Here is a 23,512-nt window from a genome sequence, read left to right on the forward strand (position 1 = left end):
CAAGGGGGTCACACCAGATACTGAAAGCCTGTAAATGTAAATGCCTGCAGATGAAAGCAAAGTTGAACTTTTTTTCACTTTTGCCACTAACAGATATGTAATATTGGATCATTTTCCTGAATAAATAAATGACCCAGTATAATAAGTTTGTCTAATATTCTAAATTGGGTTTGCTTTATCTACTTTTAGGTTTTGTGTGAAAATCGGATGTAGTTTTAGGTCCTATTTATCCAGAAATAAAGGAAATTCTAAAAAGCTTCACAAAATTTCAAGCACCACTGTAATTTGCTTTGAACTTGTGCAAGTCCTAAATAAACAAAGTTACACTCTCCAGCTGTAGACAGACACACCCTCCAAACATTCATGCCACCGGCAGTGTAAATGTAATAAGGTGAGGGAAGCAGAGGGAGATATGTGTGCCAATTTCAGTGTGCTCATACAATAAGAACATTGAAGACGTTTTTAAATTTTGATGGATCCATCTTTTGTAAGGCACTTATGTAAACCACCTTACTCATGAGCATTCACAATAATCCAAAGTTTTTAAATTTGTACTCAAAAGTATAACTTTGCGTGAAAGCACATGGAAAGGCAGGTTAATCCACTTTTAAGTACAGTAGACACTCAGGCATTTGTATTTTCAATGGTTCTATATTAATGACCAGAAGTTTGCGAGTCCAAATTTTAGGATGGCCGGAGAAACACGTTAGGCCCTGAGCAATGTCATTCAGTGCTGCGCTTTAACGGATCTGCTTAAGCTTTGTTCATTTTAAGAAAAAACATAAAGGTCATTTGTATGTCTGTTGGGGTTTCTTTTGTTTGTTTGTTTATTTGTTATGACTAGCCATTTTAATAGCCACAAGACTTCGCTGATTGGAAAAGAATGAGAAACCAGAGAAAACCAAAGAGAAACAATACTTGAGACAAGCACATTCTCACACACAGACACTGGTACTCACATCTCCCTCACACTGTGCAAATGACAACAAAGAAACATGTTAATGCACATAAAAAAAGATAAGGGATTGCACTCCTCACATCTACAGACAAACACATACACACAGAGATGCGACAGGCAAGAAAGTGATGACTGTTCCATGTATTCACCTGTTAATCTAGTAGTACTAGTTAATCTAATCATCCAAGTACCAACTATGGAAAGATAGGTATTTATTTGAGCAACCAAGAAACTCTAAGAACTTTATCAAAACCATTTGACCCACAAGGAGATAGTGTCTACTGTCTTAAATGATACAATGGGTCACATGTATTAATGTCACTATTCAGATTCCAGTCAGATTTTCTATTTCATGGTCTGTTACTTTTTGAAATGACTTCTAATTTTTAGTTATGAATGACTAACACACATGTTTAAAGTTATCTCCAAGAGGCACCATATGATGATTGAGTCAGCAGACATTTAACAATGGAAAAAGGCAGCAAATAAGGGGCTAGTTGGGATTTTTTATTACTCATTTGAGAGTCTGTTTGAGTATCACCCATGGCAAAAATCACCCATCACTTTTAAGAGCTATGAAAAGTTTATGAAACCAAAAAGTGAAATATCAGGAGTAGCTGTGACTAAATGCTATTTTTGGACTCTCATGTCTCCGTTAGTTAGATGACATCTTTGGCTATGAATACAGTTCCAGGAATGAGCTTAGCAGGGCTCATCAATGACTTTGTGATGCCCTGATGCAACTCGTGATGAGCTGACATGGTAAGTCCATTTCATCATCATGCTGATTCACTGGGATACATTGCACCATTCAGAGAAGATATGGTTCCCTGAATAATGCATAATGTGCATGTGAGGGAAACCGCGAATGACTGTATAAACCGGGGTTGGAGGGGGTGGATATTGGATCAAGAATGGAGATCCAGCAAAAAAAGGTTACGCAAGGGGAAACATGACTCACAGCAGCCTTGGCTTCCGCTAGCTTGGCTTTCTTCAGGCGTGCTTTGCAGACATCCAAGTCAAGGCGGCGGTTCTCTAATAGCCTTCTTTCTTTCTGAAAGACATAGAGTTGATCTCAGCACATATGCCCTTTGACTTAGTTATGGATAGACAAGTCCAGCTTTGTACTGAAAAATTACAAAAAAAAAACAAAAAAAAAAACCCACACACACAAAAGTAATCACAAATTGTACTGTCGTTTAAACAAAAAGACGTGCATCAACCTGTACAAAAATAAAGCATTATAAACATATTAAACGTACAGATGACTTTCATGATATAATGGTCCATACATCACTCTCTCTCCTGGTTGATCTCCCTTCCAAATAAGCTGATCTTACCGATATGGTTCTCCAGTCACCCTCTAGAAAATTCCGGAGAGGAGTGAGGAAGCTGACAGCCGATACTTGTAAGAACTCTCTCTCAGCACCTCCTAGCCTCTTCTGATAGTCTCCTACAGTGTACAAAGTACTTCCTAAAGACACAAACAACAAACTATTATTTTATATTACATTAGGCCTATCTTTCATGATATACTGGATATCACAAAATTATGATGTCCTACCAATAAGGACATTGGTTATACTTAATGTTTTATATTTATACTGAATTTAATTTTGAAGAGAATACATTTAAAAAAAAAAATCTTAACACATGACATTTCACTTTTTCCTGTCAGATTTTAGACACACAGCTCAGTTTCACCAGTCCAGATCAGAATTTTCGTTGTTGTTGTTTTTTGTTTGTTTGTTGTTGTTTTTTAAAAATCATTCAGTGTGTGGTGATTCATGACTTCACAAATGTGCAACTAGAATGTCAGCATGAAGGTCAGCAGACAAAGATATAGCCTCTCCACTTTACATAAAAAACTCTACAGTTTTTGTTGCTGTTGTCTGTGACAAATGACATTCAGAACAGTCACTAGACAACGTATGCAAAACATGATCAACAGTCAAATCTCCATGTTGGCAGTTAGCTAATTATCTAACTTTCACCTGCACTACTCACTGTGTTTATGACTGCATTGTTACTATAACAAATAATGTGGATATGTAAGCTATGCAAATAATGTGGATAAGGCAATAAAAGCCTGAGAAAACAGATCAGATTTAATCAAATGCAATTTCTTATTTAATTATAATTTGTCTGTCTGCTTTCTTTCCATTTTCTAAAAATGTAAAGGGAACTTAAATATATAAATCTCGTTACTAAAATACACACTAACCGACTATGGTACTATAGCAAAACCATGCAAATAAATAATGAACAATTCTTTATTCAAGATTGACTAAAAGGTACCAATCCAGTAAATATTAATGAATCACAAGAAAAACATCCAATTTATTCCATCTTACTGGAATAGACTCAGGGTAGGATAAGTTAAGGATTAGAGTATCTATGAAATAAAGTGGGGAGTAAGGTCATGAGAACAGTGTTATGTATTTATATATTAATGCCTTTCAACTTTCTTTTCCCTTCCTGCAAAGTAGGGGCAACAGAATTCACAAAACCTTATGAGTAACTTCCATTTAACATGCAGGTTGGTGCCCATTGTGTAGGAGGATCATTTCCAAAGTCTTTAACCTCTGGAAAAATCTAAACACAGGAAATACTGGACTTCCTCTTCTGAAATACATGAGTAGGAGACGCCATCCAGCCCACACCAAATCTTCATCCGGTATGCGGCCCATTTATTTATATATATTATATATATATATATATAAACTCCAAATCATCCTAGTTTCCAAAATGTGACCTCCAGTAGTTAAATATTTTTGTGGTTTAAAACGAATTTACAATGTTTAAATGAGTCAAAACAAGCCCAAAATAGATCCTATTAAGCAGAGATTCATTCAACTACATAGATCCTGATTACTCAGGTTACCTTTGTTTTATGTTGTCTTTCATTTGAAGATCTAAAACTATTTTGCATGAGAAAACACACAATACAGTTGTTAATAGAAAAAGTTAAACACCCATCACCCATGTGAAGAACTAATTGTCCCATTAAACTTAAAATCTGGTTGTGCCATCTTTAGCAGCAATAACCGCAACCAAACGCTTCTGATAACTGGAGATCAGTCTTCGACAGAGTGTGGTGGAATTTTGGCCCACTCTTCTTTGCTGAACTGCATTAGTTCAGCCACATTGGAGGGTTTTCAAACATGAACTGCCTGTTTTAGGTCCTGCATACCAGTTGGGTTCAATTCAGGACTTTGACTATGCCACTGCAAAACTTAAATGTTGCTTTTCTTGAGCCATTCAGAGGTGGATTTACTCCTATGCTTTGGATCTTTGTCTTGGTGCATAATCCAGTTGCGCTTGAGTTTCAATTTACGGACTGAAGACCAGACATTCTCCTTTAGGATTTTCTGGTAGAGAGCAGAATTCATGTTTCCCTCAATTATTGCAAGTTGCCCAGGCCCTGAAGCAGCAAAGCATCCCCACACCATCACACCACCACCACCATGCTTGACCGTAGGTATGATGTTCTTTTTGTGGAATTCTGTGTTTGGTTTACGCCAGATGTAACAGGACCCCCGTCTTCCAAACAGTTCCACTTCCAACTCATCAATCCACAGAACATTCTCCCAAAAGGTTTGAGGATCATCAAGATTCAGATGAGCCTTAATGTTCTTCTGGGTTAGCAGTGGTTTTCACCTCGACACTCTTCCATGAATACCATTTTTGCACAGTGTCTTTCTGATAGTGGAGTCATGAACAGTGACCTTTATTAATGCAACAGAGGCCTGTAGGTCCTTTGATGCGGTCCTTGGCTTTTTGTGACTTCCAGTATGAGTCGTCACTGTGCTCTTGGAGGAAATTTGGCAGGACTGGGAAGGACCTTCTGGAAAGATTCACTACTGTGCCGAGTTTTTTTCCATTTGGAGATAATGGCTCTCATTGTGGTTCTTTGGAGTCCCAGAGCCTTTGAGACCTAGCTTTGTGACCCTTCCCAGACTGGAATTTCTTTCAGCTTTGACACAGTGTATTTCAACTTCCCACTGTTGAAAAAGTTCTATTTAAGTGTTGATTTGATTGTACAGGGTTTGCAGTAATCAGGCCTGGTTGTGTCTAGTCCAGCTGAACCCCATTATGAATGCAGCTTCATAGATTTGGGGAATTAGTAACAATAGAGTCAAATACATTTTAATACAAGCCCAGTTAGTATTGGATAACTTTTTTGCTTCAATAAATAAACATTAAAATAAATAAATAAAAAAACAACTGTATTTTGGGTTTACTAAGGTTGCCTTAGTTTTATATTAGATTTTGTTTTCATTTCTGAAACAATTTAGTATGAGATATACACAAAAACAGAAGAAATCAGGACGGGGACAAATACTTTTTATACAGCACTGTGGTGTTAAAGGATCTCTGTCAGCAAGTGTTGTCATCTTTAATGGTGCCTGATTTTACATCCCAAATTAAAAACAGTTTCATATATTATTCAGAAACCACTTTTACTATAGGCATGAGTACAAAAACAAACATTTTTATAGGCTGTGCAGCATTTGTGAGGGAACAGCTCCACATACTACATATACTCCTTTACTTCCTGTGGGCATTATTACCTTCTCTTAAATAAGGTTTAATTGTTTAAATGAATAATGAACTGATCTGAACTGAAAAATAAACATTATATAACCCCTGCTGTGAAGTAAACTATATGGCCAAAGGTGTGTGGAGACCTGACCATTACACCCATATGTGCATGTTGACATCCCATTTCAAAACCATGGGCATTAATATGGAGTTGGTCCCCGCTTTGCTGCTAACAGCCTCCACTGTTCTGGGAAGGCTTTCCACTAGATTTTGGAGTGCGGCTTTTGGGCTTTTTGCCCCCATTCAGGCACAAGAGCATTAGTGAGGTCAGATACTGACATCAAGACAAAATCCAATTGTTCCAATTAATCCCAAAGGTGTCAGAGGTTGAAGTCAGGGCTCTTTGCAGGCCACTTGAGTTCTTCCAGACCAACCTTAGCAAACCATTTCTTTATGGAGCTCGCTTTGTGCACAATGCAAAATTCATGCATGACACTATCATTACATTCGCATGTGACGCCACCATCCTTATCTGAGACAGGGCCTCAACCTTTTCTGGCTGAACCTGGCCAGGTGGTGTAGAGAAAATTATTCCACACGTGACGCAAACAAGATGAAAGAAATTATGATAAGACATCATTCAGGAACTCAAACAGGACAGAACACCCACTCTCTAGATAAAAACGATGAGATGGAGTAGCCCGATTCAAATTTCTGGGAATCCATATAACTGAGAATCTCCCCTGGTAACAAAACACTGCCCACTTCTTGAAGGAGGCTCAACGATACCTCTCCCCCCCCCCCCCCCAATAGTCGGATTGTTGATTATGTTTCTTATATCTTGATTTCTGCTTTTTGTTTGCCTAATGGTAACTTTAAGTTCAAGCAAAACATAATTCCAAAAAATAACTCCCGGGCCAAATTTAAACAAAATGACAAATTCCTTATAACTTAATGCAAGTTTGTTAAGTGTCTTGATCGTGTCTTTTGTCTTAAGCTCTTATTAGTATATAGCAGATATGAAAAGTCTACACACCTCTGCTAAAATTGCAGGGTTTTTTGATGTTAAAAAATAAATAAATAAACAATGAACAATCATGTCAACTCTGATTTGTAATATACTAACTAAATATAACAAAAATATAGAAAACAACAAAAACAAAGAAAGGGGAAAAAAAAAAAAAAAAAACTAGTTTTTTTAAGAATCTACCACCCTAGCACCCCTTGATTTGCCAATTTTGTGCCATTTTTCCTTGCAAAAATGCTCCAGATTTATCAAAATCCCCTGTGCACAGCCTTCAAGGTCACTCCACAGGTTTTCATGAGGATTGTTTTCAATAGTATTTGCAAAGAATTTCATTAGGACCATCTTCTTCTGAAGCCATTCTTTTTTTTTACTTGGATTTGTGCTTTGGGTCTTTGCCATGCTGGAAGGTGAAATTTCTCTTCATCTTTAGCTGCATAAAAGAAGCCTATACATGATTAACTTGACTAGAGCCCCAGTCCCACTTGAAGTTAAGCAGCCCTATAAGCATGCCACCACCATGCTTCACCATGGGTATGGTGTTATTTGGGTGATAACCTGTCTTGTTTTTGCACCAAAAATATATTTTAGAATTATATCATTTTACCAGAACACATTCTGCCACATGGTTTGGGGTGAATTACACAAGTGTGGATGTTTGTTTTTGTGCAGGAATGGGCTTACATCTAGCCACCCTACTCCCTAGCCCAGATATGTAAATACAAGAGATTGTTGTCACAGGGAGTGAGCAGTACTCCCCAGATATTCCTGCAGCTCCTTTAACGTTGCCGTAAGTCTCTAGGCAGCCTCCTTGATAAGTTTACTTGTTGTACTTTCATCAATTTTGGAGGGACACCATGTTCTTGGTAATGTCACCCTAGTGCCCGATTTTCTCCACTTGATGGCCTTCATGGTGTTCCATGCTTCAGCAGTCAGATTAAACCAAAAAGATGTCAAAAAAATCATCAGCTGATCTTTTATTTGCGTTTAATCAGAATCACTCAATTGAGGACAGGTGTATGATAATTACTTTTGAATATGATTGGTTAAGTCTAACCACAGTCACATGGCCTATTACAAAAAAGCTGTGCACCAGCTACTGTATTTTTCCCCCTATTTCATGTTTGTATTAGTTTTTCACTTGAATTTTGTTGGTTGCTATATCACATTTAATGTAGAAAAAGATCTGACATAATGCATCTTGGTTTCTTACATCTCTTTCTTTACATCGCAAAAACTTGACATTTTAACAGGGGTGTGTAGACTTTTTATATCCACTGTACGCTTTTTTGCCATTTACAGCAGATACAGTACATTACCTATTACATTACCTAATAAATGAATGAATAAATGAAGAAATGAGAGATGGAGAGAAGAAAAAACTCCAGTAAGCTGGTTTGCTGGCATCCTGCCATTTTTGCTGTTCATTTTTGCTGTTCATAAAGCAAAATTTTGTTTGGGGTAGGACTTGCTTTCCAGGCTTGTCCCCAAAAAGTTACATATGAGAAGTATATTTATGCTAGAAAAAATTTCTAGGACATTATTTTTAAAATAAATTATGGTGGCTTATGTACACAGAAATTGAGGGAGGGCATCTTAGAACACCAGAGCGACTTGTATATAAAATACAGAATTGGAATTTATATAAGTCATTATATGGTTGGTCTAGGGTATCTGCAGGTATCAGCACTTCAAATTTAATACTTTTTAATACCATATTCAAGACATTTCCAAAAGAACTTAAGATCTGCACATCACTTCAATCGTGCTACACGATACGTCAGCTATAACGGATTGTGTTCGTGCATTTCTGGGTTTAAGTAATCTATAGCAGGGTAAACTTCTATAGGAGGTATGTGGGACACCATGGCAAATGTTCTTTTTGCATTACCTCCAAGAGTCAGTACGTTTACATGGACAACAATAATCCAATATTAACCCGATTAAGACAATACTCTGATTAAGAAACTACCATGTAAACAGCAATTATTTATTACCTTAAAAGTCATACTCGAAGTAAACACAAATCGAATTAAGATGTTTGGAGTATTCCTGTTTTAGTTGCATTATTGAAGTGCATTACAGACATGTACACACCTTAATCACACTATTAACGTTGTGTGGGAGTTTTCAACGCATTTTGAGACAGGACACGCACACACAGCAGCGCTCAACCGTTTGACGGCCAACAAGAGAGCACGGCTGCATCCGAAACCACATACTTACCTACTATATAATAGGAGAGATACATGTATTTCAGTAAGTACACGGTTTGGGACGTAGCCCATGGCTTCAATCAGTCGTCTATTTGCACGTATAGCATGACACATAATTAACTGCACTTGAAGCTTTCGTAAAATTAAAAATGAAACACCCAAAACTGTATACGGTACCATAACGAAGACGAACTGTATGTCGATATGTGAAATTCTGGAGGGACGTCGGACGGCGTGGCGTGGGGACGTAATGACATGCCGTTAATCGATCTATGTTCTATAACATGTAATACGGGAACATGAAAGGAATCTTCTAAAAGCGACTCATGTAAACACCTTAATCACAATATTGTCTTATTCAGAATAAGGTCAATAATTAGATTACTGCTGTCCATGTAAACATAGTCATTGACTTTCCAAGAGAGGAAAAAAAAATAGAGAGATGGATTACAGCAGTCAGAAGAGAAAAAGATGCCAAATTTACTCCCTCAGCAGCTGTATTAGAAACCCCCTCACAGCAGTGTTTACCAGTTTTTTTGTAATTCAATGCCAGGGTAATGGAACAAGTAGTGTTATAAATATACATACATTTTTGTAAAGAAGAAAAATATTATATATATATATTTAAAAAAATTTTTGCTATTTTGTGATATTGCACTGAAAAATAACATAAAAATTTTGTATTATTTTTATTTTGGGGTACAAATAGTAATAACAATAGTAAAATATTTCTGACTTAATTCACTTTTATGCGTTAGACCTTGTTGCTTTTATTAAGGCAGAAACCCGCAGGAAGACCTCCTTTTAGTTGGCAACAGTTTTTAAAAATTCACTTCTCATTACAATCAGGTGAAATGCTGTAAACCTCTGCCCACAAAAATGTTTGAGATTATGCCAACATAAAACCAAAGTGAATCTGGCATGTGTTGTGTTTAAATGCAGGTTATAAGCAACTCAAAAATCACAGCTCAGACAGAGATGAAGTTGGTAAGAAGCGGCATTTCCTGTGAACCGAGCCGCTCTAAAACAGTTATGAGCTGCACACACACTCTGAGTGCATCACAGAGACATGGGTTTACCATCTCAAACAGCAATGAACAAAAATAAAATCTAAAATCTTCTTTACGGTGTCGGTTTGGTTGCATTTTTAAGACGTTTGAAACGTGGATTTAAGACATTTTGATGCTAATTAAGTCCTTATTTTTTCATTAAGCAATTTAAGACATTTTAAGACTTTTTAAGGACCCGCAGACACCCTGTTGGTCATGATAATGTATATTAGCTGGTCATTTTTATGCTGCAGACAAATCTGCAATTTAATGGTACATTAACCAGAATTGCAGAATTCAGAATTACTATTCCATTGTACATAGCAGTATCAGAGGTTTTACTATTAAATACGTCATTGTAATACTCATGACCTGTTGATGTTTTGGACATGTAGTGAGATATAGTGCACTAGTTCAGTTCCATTCTTATGGTATACGATCGAGAAGACAAGTCTGCCCTCTACTGCCCATTGAAAAGCATCTGACTGAATACAGTTTATAAGCCAGTGTGTGTGTGTGTTGTAAAGGAGACAGCAGTGTTCTGTGTTGAGGACTTGTTTTATTAGACCACCTCCGTCATTTTTGTCACATGGTACCCTTTTGTGAAATAAATAATGGGAAAAATCCCACCAAACCTTCCCTCTGTGATCGCAGGTTCAACTTTACATACCATACGCAGTTCCAGGTCCAAAGTCCTTGGCAGCATCCTGCATGTACTGTCCCAGCAGCTCACCATTGGTGGTTCTTGTTGGGATTTTTCTGTCCAGTTTCTCATAGAAGAACTCCTCAATGCGGGCACCTAAGTAGACACTTGTATTAAAAGACGGCCAAAAGAGAACACATTATATATTTTTACACATTATAAACCACAGTCGATAAGTTGCACCAAACTGCTTCCTTCCACCATCAAGGGTGAAATGAATGAAAAATCCCCAATGTGAAGAAAAAAAAAAAAACTATGGATGGGAAAAAAAGAGAATCAATATTTAGACGCATCACGCTTCTCTCAAGAGATTCTGCACCTGGTTATTTACATATGCATATGATTTTTAATAAGACCTTACTCTATTTTATGCTTTTTTAAACGATCCAAACATGGCACCAGAATTGAATCATGAGGTCCATAAACCATAACAAGGTTCATTCCTTTACATAATCCAATATTAGATTCACATTTTTAAAATTATCTAATACCCAAGTGGCACTGTAAGCATGAATTTGGCAAATGGAAGCAGATACAGTTTTAATGCATTTTTGCAAAATTATCTTTAAAAAGTAGACTTCCCTGTTTTAACTTAAGAAATATTTTCATGACTTCGATATTACTATAGCATAAAATTGACATTAAAGCTATTTTCTGTTACAGTATAATGTAATTCTGCATTCAGTCATACAGCCCCACTTAAAATCTTCTATTCCAATAATTTTGGGGAAACAATACTGATTGCAACAGATATTTTAATGTCATATATAACTATATCCTTATAGCTTTACTAAGAGAATGTAATGCAGATGGTATATTATTCATCCCTTTACCATAGTTCCAACTATGAGAGAAGGAAAGTCAATCATTTGAAATATCTCATGTGGGAAGACCAAGGTGGCTAAAGCAAAATAATTTCGTACGATTTCTCAGTCAGCTCAAATGGCTGTTAAAGCTAAAAACTAACATTAAAAGTATGGGTTTATGCATCTCATAATACACAAAGAAGAATGGAAATGGAGACAGACATACAGTAAGGCCATTAGAGTTTGGAACTATTCCCTTGACAGAGCAATTCTCAACATGAATCAATTTCTTTTTACTACTACAAAGATACAGTCTGCATTTCATGCCTCCGTATCATGTTCACCAGAAGTGTCAGACTTCTCTGTGAAGGGCCAGTGTAGCTGAAGGTTTTTATTCTGAACAAACCGGCACACACCTGAGACCAGTTCCTTAAATAAGTGGAAACAGGTGGCGGTCCAGTTTGAGTGGGATGCAAACCTAGAGCTACACTGGACAATCCAAGCAACACACAAATAAACCAATAAAACACAGACACAAAAAAAAAAAAAAAAAAGAACACAAAATGAAAAAGAACAGACTGCCAGACTGAGCAATTAGAAAGTTTCTGTAGTCATAAACCCAAACAGAAATCTTTAGAGTTTCTTTGGAAAATTAATTCTATTTCACCCCTCCTACTGTAGCTTCCAGGAGTGGTGAGAATCACCTGGATACCTTCTCATACACATGTGCACACATAATAAGACCTCACAACAAAGTGACAAATTGATATCGATGTGGATAATTTGATGGCAGATGAACTAGATTATAAAGAAATGGAGGCCACTCAATGTGGAATCTCCTCCTTATAGCCAAGGAGCATAAGGATACCATCTTTACAGGTGGGAGATTTTGTTGTGCCTGTTGTGCATATCACACACTCTAGCTAATACAACTGATCATGAGCAGGTTGGACTGGGCCACATGCCTGCTATTGATCCTGGCATCATGTTCCCCAAGAAGCACTGAATGCAGATGCATTATGACATTCTAGTGAGAACTTACAACACTGCATAATGTGTGGCACATACAGGTAGTATGTTAGTGGTTTTACCGCTAGCATTGGAACAAGCACTCCAATCTAGAAAAGTCAAAACAGTCAAATATATATTAATCATATGGGTCTGCTAGCTCTTTTCACTTGCTCAGAAGGTGTTCAGGTGGTCTGATTTACATGGAGTCCCTACAGGGACTGTACAACGGAGCAGTAGACACCTGGTATCCGCACCCAAAAGGGGTGTCCCAGATCAGAAGAATGTCTGACAAAGTCAACTCACTGCCAATTGAACAGGATAAACTGGCACACCAGTGTACTACTGTATACGGTACATTTTCCTCCTCTACTGCTGATACTCCATGTTGCACAGAATTCAGTAACTAGGCCATAGAGTCTACCTTGCTGCCCCAAGATAACCAGCAAGGCCTTGGTTTCCAGGTCACATATACCTGTGAGTTTCCCCCCTTAGAATGAAACACAAATTGAGGACTGCAGTCCTGGGAAACGTTCTTGAACACAAGAGCTCTTGGTACCCTTAGCTGTTCTGCAATTGGTGTGCATATTATCGAGCCAGTACAATGGCTGCTTTAGTAAAACATTAAATTCTTTAGGGAATGCTAGACAGTGGCACATCACTATGCACTAAAGGTATATGTGTTGGCCATGGCTGTGCCTCACCATGGGTGGCATCTCTCTGAGGGCTCATAAAATTATTACATCCTTCTTGAAAGTGGCAAGGTAACTCCATCCACTAGAATTTCCCAAGAGCTGGTTTCCTCCTTGTGCTGGAGTCTCTTAAGACCCCTCCTTATAAGCTCATGCATGGAAGACTCTGAAATGAATGTTTCGAAAAAGCTCCTTTTTAATAGCGATCACTTCAGCAAAAAGAGTGGGAGACATGCATGCGCAAGCAATAAGCTCAACTTCTATACATTGGTGGCCAGATGAATGTGGGATGATTTTATAGCTGAACCAAAGCTCTCATATAATCATCCACTTTTCAAGTCATATCACCCACATTTGTCAATCGAAAGCCTTCCATGAAGGCTAACCTGCAGAGCATCCCTGCAGACCAAGCGGTATCCACTGTTTATCTGTCATGCTGGAAAGATTGGGGGTGGGTATTCTCGCTTGTCTGAACATATACTAGCCCACTGGCATATTTCCATTTCGTGCTACTCTACCCAGTCATCTCCAAACTCCTTTCCAGTTAGTCCTCTGTCGGTTCCTCATAATATAGGGACACATGCTATCCAGGTGATTTCCACTGGTCCTGATGGTTAGAAAGTGTGAAATGGAATGCTAGTTACATATGTAACTGTGAACCCTGGATAACTACAAGGGTTCCTTGACTAAACAGAAGGCTATCCTGGTCAATACTTTAAATATAAAGTCATAAACAGAAGCACAATAAAAAACAAATTATCCATATATTTTTTCATCCAACGTACGTTTCATCCAACCACAAAGATTGTCCGATTTACCATAAGTACTAAAAAGGACACAGAGTCTTAAACATTGTTTGCTAAATATATTTCTACAAACTATTCAATCAATGCTGACTATATAATATAATGCAAAGCCATTACTGATGGCCTGATGACCATTTTCAGACGACAGGTCAGCAGCAATATGTGCTCCTTTTATGGTGATCTAAAACCAGATCACAGCCATTACATTGAAAATTGCAGAACTGGCCTAAGATTGGAATAAAAGGGCAAATCACACCACAGCAGATCGGGAATGGAGAACAATTTATGAGGACATCACTGATCAAAGATAATGAAATGGAAAACCTTTGTAGATAAAAGAAAAATATGTATATTTTACTTTTCCACCACGTCCAGAAGTTGCCTGTTATTGTCTACATTAACATTTAACAATGGAATAGACAATTGCTTGATAACCATCAAGAGAAGAATATAAAAAATTTCAGATGGCTGACAAACACTGGTTCTAATTAAGACGCCACACATAAACCACCTAATGGGAAGTTTACAAGCCGCATTGGATTACCAATCTAGTCAGGTGCTCAAGGGAGAGCAGAGATTCTTCTACCTCTGGATGGGTGAATTGTAAGAAATCTAAAAGCACTCAGACCTTTTGGAAGAGTTCCCAGCACCACGGCCATTACCTTCAATACTCCAAATGAGAGATTTGGAAAAGTGGCTGAGGTTATGACCTGGAGCGTAGGGAACTGCGAATACAGTAAGACTTACCAGTGCTGTCAACTGGAGCATGTGAAGGGTCAGAAAATTACATGTTAGAGTCTCATTTAACTGAATTTCATCACTTATCTAAGTGGCTGCAGTAAATCGTGTGTTGAAGCCCCTGAGATGAGTGGCAAAACGTCTTCAAGACCTACATTTACTCCTATGGTGCATTCCAAATCACCAAACATTTCACAAACATTTTGGTCAAAGTGGTTATCCATAACTCAAACTCTGCAACAGTTCATCCAAATTATTTCTATATTCCTTGTGTGGAACCAGCATAATGATGGAAGACTGTGTACCATTGTGCATTTTCCTTTTCCTTAAACTTGTATTTAGACTGACTTTTACCACAATTCTTACGTACAAGCTGATTGAACACGCACAGCTAATAATCTCCATCTAAAAGCATTATTTGCATAAGTATGGTAACTATCTAACACAAACTATTGCACCCTTCTTAACCACCATGAGCGCTGTGAAACACTCAGAGACCTACTTGTATCCCTTACATCATATTTTTCTAGTTTCCTACCTGTATAGAATTAAATTCTGGTTTATGTATGTTCAATTTTTATATCATGGACACACAAAAAAGCATGTCACTGTATGTTGTACTGTCTACGTATGTATAGTTTTGTACAGAATTTGTGTTGCATGCACGTGCACCCCGAGATCTACCAAACCCACATAATGATGTTTAACACGCCATTTACAATAAATACCACCATCAACTCCTTTTTTTTTTTTTTTTTGCCTCATCTGTAAATTTTTGACTACATGAACATTATATGCAGCGATTCGCTTTTCACCTTGTGACTACTGTTAGAGCTATAAGTGTCCTGTCCTTCAAAGCTGGAGATAGCCTCGTTTCATTTCCTTCCATATTGGTGAGAGAGCTTTCTTTTATATTACAGGGATTTTTAAAAACTCTGCAGGGTTCTTTCCTAACGAGAGACGAGTGGCACTTATAACTCATTTCTTCCCTCTACATACCACACAGTTTTATTTCTAAGCCTGATCATTTAGGCGGATTCCTGCTAACTCAGACCAACTTGTTTTAGAGTGAGTTTGCCATTCACTGACTCTCAGAGCGTGCAGTCAATTACAACTCCCTCAACTCAGTGTACTGTTTTTTTACAAAGCTAGGTTCTTTTGCTACCATAGTTCACAAACAACAGCTAGAAATAAACACACTACAAGACTTGTGCTCATGCAGAAAGTGTTCGAATCTTTTGGGAGGCAAAGGAACGCTCACTATGTTGAAACTGATCATCTACAATCATTTTTTAAAATAAAATTAGCTAGTTGATTTTAAATGGATTTTAAGTGCATTAGCTAGCTACATCAGTAGGGTTGGAATGGAGCATGGGTTTTAGTTTGGAAAAGTGCTTGTGTGCAGCAGGCAGTAAAGTATGTTTCATTGTTTTTATTCCGTCAGAATTTCTCATTGTCAATGACCGATAGTGGCTTATTGTCAAGAACAGCATACTTGGTAAGAGCTTCTGTTATATCTATGGACAGCCCTAAGACTGTGGCTATATTTTCTTGCCTAGTTAGTGTTTGCCTCATCGTTCATTTCTGCTTTATCCTGCTATGCTTAAGATGTTTTATCAGGTCACTTATTGCATATTTATTTTAGGAAGATGCTGTAGAGTCTCCTCTTGATACAGAATGCTTCATGCTGCCTAATTTTTATGCTTGTAGCTATTCTCTCCTATGTATTCTCTCAGCTTTATTAAATTACACTGCAGTATTGGGCCAGTGATCACATCACAGTAGTGTACTGCAATATGGAGCAACCTTCTCTATTCCATGCTCCATAAGTGGTCAGGTACTCAAATATGACTAAAACAGTAATTAAAAAAAAAAACAAAAAAAACAAACAAACTCAACATGTTACATTAAACATTACAAGACAAGACTCAACATCAGTATCAGTCACAGAGACATCACATTGCTCATAGAGATCACCTAAACGCAAGGTTTTTCAACTCCAGTCCAGAAGGACCGCTGTCCTGCATAATTTCATGTTCTTCCTGTCCCAGACATACCTGATCGAACATATGGAGGGCTAATCCAGGTGTATCAGTTCCCAAGCTGGATCAGAATGCGTGTGGAGCAGGAAAAACTTGTGCAGAGGGCCTCTGAGACTAATGCATTTAATTTTTATTTATTCCTTTAGCAGACACTGATGACTTATTCAAGTAATACATCCTGCACTGGCAGCATTGAAGCCAAGCATTATGCTGAGCAATTAAAGTTTACAGGTCTGTCTAAACAGAGTCTCTCTGCAGAACTGCTGGGCTGCCACAGCCTCTAAATGTAATTCTTATAAGGAAGCTGAGTTGAGAGGTTCAAGTTCAAACATTTCTGGGATCACAATGTTTAAGGTGCCAGCACAGAACCTTAACCTTATTAAGCAGACTTGATCACATCACGTCAGCTTTACAAGGCCTCTGCGTTGTTTTCTGTTTTTGTGAGCTTGGGAATGTGAGGTCATGGCACAGTGACTTGTGGGAAATCCATTGCTTTGCTTGGATAAGAACAGTTGTGAGGTATTAAGCCAAGAGTTACCTAGCAAGTCACTACTAACAATCTAGCTTAAAAAAAAAATTTCTTTTGTTTTTTCTAAATTAAGGGTCATCACATTAGTAACAAATGAAATTTTTATAGCTTTCTTGCATGAAAGTAAAAATGAAAAGCAATAGTTGATAAATAACGTTCAGCAATAAGATGCGAAAACATTACTTTCTACAGAATCTCGAAATCTGTGAGAGTGTGATCCCAGCATTTTCCCAACATTAATTATATAAGTACTTCTAGATAATTAGTCAACATATTGTTGAGTATTTTGTAGGGACTGACATCCTGAACAAGACCAGATTTACGTATGGAATAAAATATGATGGGTCCTGTTTTATAACTAAGCAAATAGCAGAGGGCCATTACCATGCCAAAGCTGATTATTTTTCTATAACAGCACGTCCCAAACTGCTTTATTCCTCATATAACACTACAATTTGCCATGATTAAAAGTTTTTATTAATAAAAGAGCAACCGGTTATAATTTTTATTCATTAATATTTATGTTTAATGCTGTGGAAAGTCTGCAAAACAAGTTAGTTTCAGCTACAAACAGTTGTTCCCTCACAGACTTCGTTTTTTCCCCCTGACTTGAGGTTAAGACAAAAAAACAACAACAAAGAGTTATTAATAAGATGGTATTCTTACTAGGGTTTGGCTGCAGCAGCACCTCAGTCTGCCTGAAGATTTTCTCTGTCCAGTTCTTGGTGCAGTCTCCTCTAGCAATCAGGTTTTCCAGATGAGTGTCCAATTCAGTTTTCTCCGCCTGACCCAGCTTCTCCTCCGTGAACTGAGAGGAGAAAAAAGGAACCGTGAAATTAAGCTGTATTTAATGTAAGGTTATGATGATGCAATGTTATGACTAGAGACATGCTAATATGAAACTTTCATACGCTAGTAGTTGCTTAGATTTTTATCACAGCTAATTATACTATAGTATAATGCCTGAGATGGTTATTTTGATGGTCATTAGTGCATATTTTAGTCTGACAATATTCTGAAGCTCAAACAGGTTCCATTTCTACCTCGTAAGATCATAGCGGCTTCTATGATCATACACATTATAGTGTATGGGCCGTTTTAATCTTAGTAGCCTACACTTTACCGCTATATTAGTGAGTCCTTAAAAAGAATGAGCCTATTTGCCTTCATGTAAAGAAACTTCTATTACAGAGGTAAAAAAAAAAAAAAAAAAAAAAGCATGAGTCATTCCACAGAACATTGGTTCCAAACTGGCAAATACACTCTTCAAGACAGATATAATCACTGTATTCACCACTTGACTCACCGCAGGCGAAGCTTACAGAGAACACTTAAGAAACGTGAGAGGGAAATCAAAGAGTTTGTTTGTTTGCATTTGGGTTTATCGCCATACCAGCTTCAGTGGCGATAAACAAGTTCATGGAGAATACAGGAATTTATCAGACATAAATAAAACAAAAGTCAGTAATAATAAAAAGTAATTTAAAAATAAGTAAATGAAATAAAATAAATGATTACAATATAATTCTGCTTAAAATGTCACATTTCTGTACAACATGACTCCATAAAAGATTCTTTACATTTGGGAAATCAAAGAGAGAATGAGCAAATATGTAGAGAAAATACTGCACTGATAGTATCATTAGAGGGGAAACTGATAACAACGCCAAAGTAAACGCAGAGAAATACAGACGCAAAGCTCAGGACAATAAATAAGACATTGAAAGAAATGTATTAATTTACTAACTTAACAAAAATTGTTGGTTGTGAATTTTCTGAATGTCAGTCTATTCTATAAACCTGCTACACACAATTGTTTTATAGGGGGAACCTGGCACGTTTAGAAATTATTTCAAACAACTTCAGCGTAACTTCAAACCACACAAGAACAGATTTATTACTAGCAATGCTCTTAAGTTAAAATTCTTGGCCGACACACAGAAAAATCAAATAAAATTTTGTAAAATATCAGGACACATGGGGCTGAAAAAAACCCCAGAAAAACATTATGAGTAGTAGGAGGAGGCGTCAATGCTTAATTAAATAAATAACAAATTAACATACTTCATCACTGAAAAGTCTCTTCAGTTGGATAACGACAAAACTGATTTGATATGTTTTTAAAACATGGCAATAATACTTACTCCCATTTTTTTCTATCTATTATTAGCTAAATAAAAGCATTTGCGTGATTGTAATTAAATTAATTGATGTTTAATCAGAAACACAAACAGGGATACTGCCAGGCTGACACACAACACATTAAGTATCAGTTGTTGGTTAGTTAAATTAAATCTGTTTCACTTAGGTGGTTTAGGATAGCAGGTACTTTGTTATTTAAATGTCAAATAAAAATACTATCAAATAGATTCAATCAATGGTATAGGTTTCAGTTCATATTTTGATGCAGCAAAATTCTTCAGCCAGCATCTTCCACTGGTGGAAACTGATGACTTGCAGGAAGCGACCACTGTATCTGCTAATCACCTCCAAGTCCAACTGGCTAATAAGGCATCTGAAAAACGACTTTGATCTGTCCTATCAGACTGAGAGTCATGCTTAGGAACTGCTATACTTCTTAATGATTCAAAAGCTGAATTCTGATCTCTGGACCTGCCCGATCCATCCTGATGCCTTACTTCTGGTTATAGTTCTCATCAATTGGAAGTTACATGCAGGCCCCACATGGTGGATGGCCCCACATGGTGGATGGCCCCACATGGCGGATGGCCCCACATGGCGGATGGCCCCACATGGCGGATGGCCCCACATGGTGCAACCTAAAGATCATCGAGATTACTGAGGGTGGTGTCACTAAAAACCATAAAGATGATTTTGGACATATATTCATGTAAACAGTTATGCTATGATTTCTTAGGTCTGCAATTACCACAAACAGTTTTGCACTCAAGTCTCCATCAGTGAACAGTGGATTACTTCAACAAAAGAGACATCAGTTGAAAACTGAAATGAATTTCCTGGTTACACATCTGCACTATTTGACCATGTAGAAGGGATTTATTCATAATTGCTGGGGTCACCCAGATGAGAATGGGTTCCCTTTTGAGTCTGGTTCCTCTCAAGGCTTCTTCCTCATATCACCTCAGGGAGTTTTTCCTTGCTGGCTTGCTCATTAGGGATAAATTCATATATTTAAAATCTACATCCTGAAATATATATATTTCTGTAATGCTGCTTTGAGACAATGTCCATTGTTCAAAGCACTATACAAATAAAACTGAATTGAACTGAATTAAACTTCCATTCCTGAGGGTTTTGAGGAGGCATATGATTATTGAGATTATTCAGATGGTTCTTATCCTAGAGGTTTGATGCATGAAAGCATGTGTCTACAGCATCGGAGTGCTTCACTGTGACTGTCAGTATGCTCATCCACTCCCCTCGGAGTGTTACAGATTACCACAGCCTGACAACTAAAACAGTGTACAACATGGATTTCCTCCCTCACATTCAGGAATACCCAGCTGTGAAATATGCCACTCACAGACAGGAAAGACCTCTGCTGATACAACAGAAAACACTACTGGATACTGGAGTTCTGGAAAACACCAGGATACTGGAGTTCAAACAATTCTCAGGGATGCCGTTAGTATAGGTCTCTCCTTTATACTTTCACATGCATGCTCACATGCACAGACAGGCCTCTTTCAAAACTCAGCATATCCTCCTGCTGTTTCTTTTTAGTAACAGTTATTTTTCTGCTTTTTATTGCCTCTGTCCCAGCTTTTTTTTTTTTTAAATGTGTTGTGGCAATCAAAATGACCTTATTTTTTCCTTAAAATTATACCTTTCCTCAGTTTAAACATTTTATATGTTTTCTATGTTCTATTGTAAATAACATATGGGTTTATGAGATTTTCAAATCATTGCATTCTGTTTTTATTTACATTTGACACAGCATCCCAACTTTTTTGGAATTGGGGTTATACATAGCTACTTAAATATTATCATAAAGGGAGTACAATTTTGAACTAGCCCATCAGTGCTTCAAGCATACAAAAACCTGTTCTAAAAGCAAACACACGTAATGTTAGATAGCTTTAGCTCTTCAGTACAAAGTCTAATGAATCTAAATATTTGTACAGTTGAATTTAAAGCTTGTTACCATTATGCTAGTCGTAGGAGCGGAGCATATAGAGCTTATAACCTAACAAAAGTATATGAATTTAAAGCCTGTTACCATTATGCTAGTCAGAGGAGCGGAGCATATAGAGTTTATAAGCTAACAAAAGTATATGAATTTTGAATATATGTGTCAATTATAAATTTCATATTAAATAAAAAAAATTTTTGTCTGTGGGGCATTTAATAAAATGTACATTTTGCCAATGTTTTAAAACACCATCTGAAAAATTATGGCTTATGGGGATGTCATCTTACCTGTATCTCAAAAAATACAGATTTTATGTAAATTAGGTCATTAAAGTGAAGCATCTAGGATTCCCATAGAAAAGCGCAGTGATCGATCTCAGTATTTACCCAGTCACAGCTGTCTCTCATATTCACATCACTGAATGGAAGATATAGACCATAAGTGCATCTAAAGATTTTATGCTGTATTGAAATACTGGCAGTATTGTATACAGAGACATGTACCTTTATACACTAAATATTTGTAGTCACCTGACCATCACACCCATAAATAGGTCTTCCCCAAACTGTTGCCACAAACTTGGAAGCACACAATTGTATAGGATGTCTTCCCTTTTTCCCCCTTTACTGGAACTAAGAGGCCCAAACCTGTACCAGCATGACCATGCCCCTGTGCACAAAGTGAGCTCGATGAAAACATGGTTTACCAAGTTTGTTTTGGAAGAACTCGGGTGGCCTGCACAGAGCCCTGACCTCACTAATGCTCTTGTGGCTGAATGAACATAAATCCCTACAACAACGCTCCAAAATCTAATGGAAAACCTTCCCAGAAGAGTGGAGGTTATTATAACAGCAAACGGGGGACTAAATCTAGGTGTGATGGTCAGGTGTTTTGGCCATATAGTGTATGTTATAGCAAGCTAATGGTACTGTATATAGGTGCAAGTTATTACCTTGAACAGTAGCTCTTACATCTGTGGAAGTGATACCAGTCCTTGGCATAGGTGATTTAGCCAGTTACAATGCTGTGAAAGTATTTGTCACCATACTGATTGCTTCTGTTTTTGTGTATCTCATACTAAATAGTTTTAGATCTTCTAACGAAATACAACATAAGACAAAGGCAACCTGAGTAAACACACTGCACAGTTTAAATTTTTTTTTATTGAAACAAAAAAAAAAAGTTTTTTTTCAACACCTATCACCCATGTGAAAAACTAATTTCCCCCTTAAACTTAAAATCTGGTTGTGCCACCTTTAGCAGCAATAACTGCAACCAAACGCTTCCGCTAACTAGAGATCAGTCTTTCACTTACTTCTAGGACTAGGATTTACTCCTATTCTTTGGATCATTGTCTTGCTGCACAATCCATTTGCTCTTTAATTTCAACTTACGGACTGAAGACCGGATATTCTCCTTTAGGATTTTCTGGTAGAGAGCAGAATACATGTTTCCCTCAATTACTGCAAGTTGCCCAGACCCTGAAGCTGCAAAGCATCCCCACACCATCACACTTCCACCACCATGCTTGACCGTAGGTATGATGTTCTTTTTGTGGAATTCTTTGTTTGGTTTACGCCAGATGTAACAGGACCCCGTCTTCCAAACAGTTCCACTTTCAACGCCTCAATCCACAGAACATTCTCCCAAAAGGTTTGAGGATCATCAAGGTGTGTTTTGACAAAATTCAGAGGAGCCTTAATGCTCTTCTGGGTTAGCAGTGGTTTTCACCTCGCCACTCTTCCATTATTGCGCAGTGACTTTCTGATAGTGGAGTCATGAACAGTGATCTTTATTGATGCAACAGAGGTCTGCAGATCCTTTGAAGTCCTTGGCTCTTTTGTGACTTCCTGGATGAGTCATTGCTGTGCTCTTGGAGAAATTTTGGAAGGTCAGCCACTTCTAGGAAGGTTCACTACTGTGCAGAGTTTTTCCATTTGGAGATAATGGTGCTCACTGTGATTCACTGGAGTCCCAGAGCTTTTAAAAAATCTTTGTAGGTCTTCCCAGACTGATTTATTTCAATCACCTTCTTCCTCATCATTTCAGGAATTTCTTTCAACTTTGGCATAGTGTGTTACTGGGTAAGACCTTTTAACCAGCTTCACACTGTTGAAAAAGTTCTATTTAAGTGTTGATTTGATTGAACAGGGTTTGCAGTAATCAGGCCTGATTGCGTCTAGCCCAGCTGAACTCCATTATGAATGCAGTTTCATAGATTTGGGGAAATAGTAACTATGGAGGCAAATACATTTTCCAAAAGGCCCAGTTGGTATTTTATA

The 23,512-nt window shown here is 37.5% G+C and overlaps 1 protein-coding gene across 6 annotated transcripts in view; it reads right to left on the reverse strand.

The window, feature by feature from the left end:
- sh3glb2b (SH3-domain GRB2-like endophilin B2b) overlaps positions 1-23,512 on the reverse strand; it is a 43,838-nt gene that overhangs the window by 17,080 nt on the left and 3,246 nt on the right. For all 6 annotated transcript variants that reach the window (XM_053618103.1, XM_053618102.1, XM_053618101.1 and 3 more), the window contains exons 2-5: positions 17,783-17,924; positions 10,463-10,591; positions 2,299-2,432; positions 1,920-2,012 (exon numbers count right to left, since the gene is read on the reverse strand). In XM_053618103.1, the coding sequence (XP_053474078.1) occupies positions 1,920-2,012; positions 2,299-2,432; positions 10,463-10,591; positions 17,783-17,924 (498 nt within the window). The remainder of the gene's footprint in view (positions 1-1,919; positions 2,013-2,298; positions 2,433-10,462; positions 10,592-17,782; positions 17,925-23,512) is intronic.

This window comes from Ictalurus furcatus, chromosome 28 (genome assembly GCF_023375685.1).
Source record: "Ictalurus furcatus strain D&B chromosome 28, Billie_1.0, whole genome shotgun sequence".
In the NCBI taxonomy this organism is placed as follows: Eukaryota; Metazoa; Chordata; class Actinopteri; order Siluriformes; family Ictaluridae; genus Ictalurus; species Ictalurus furcatus.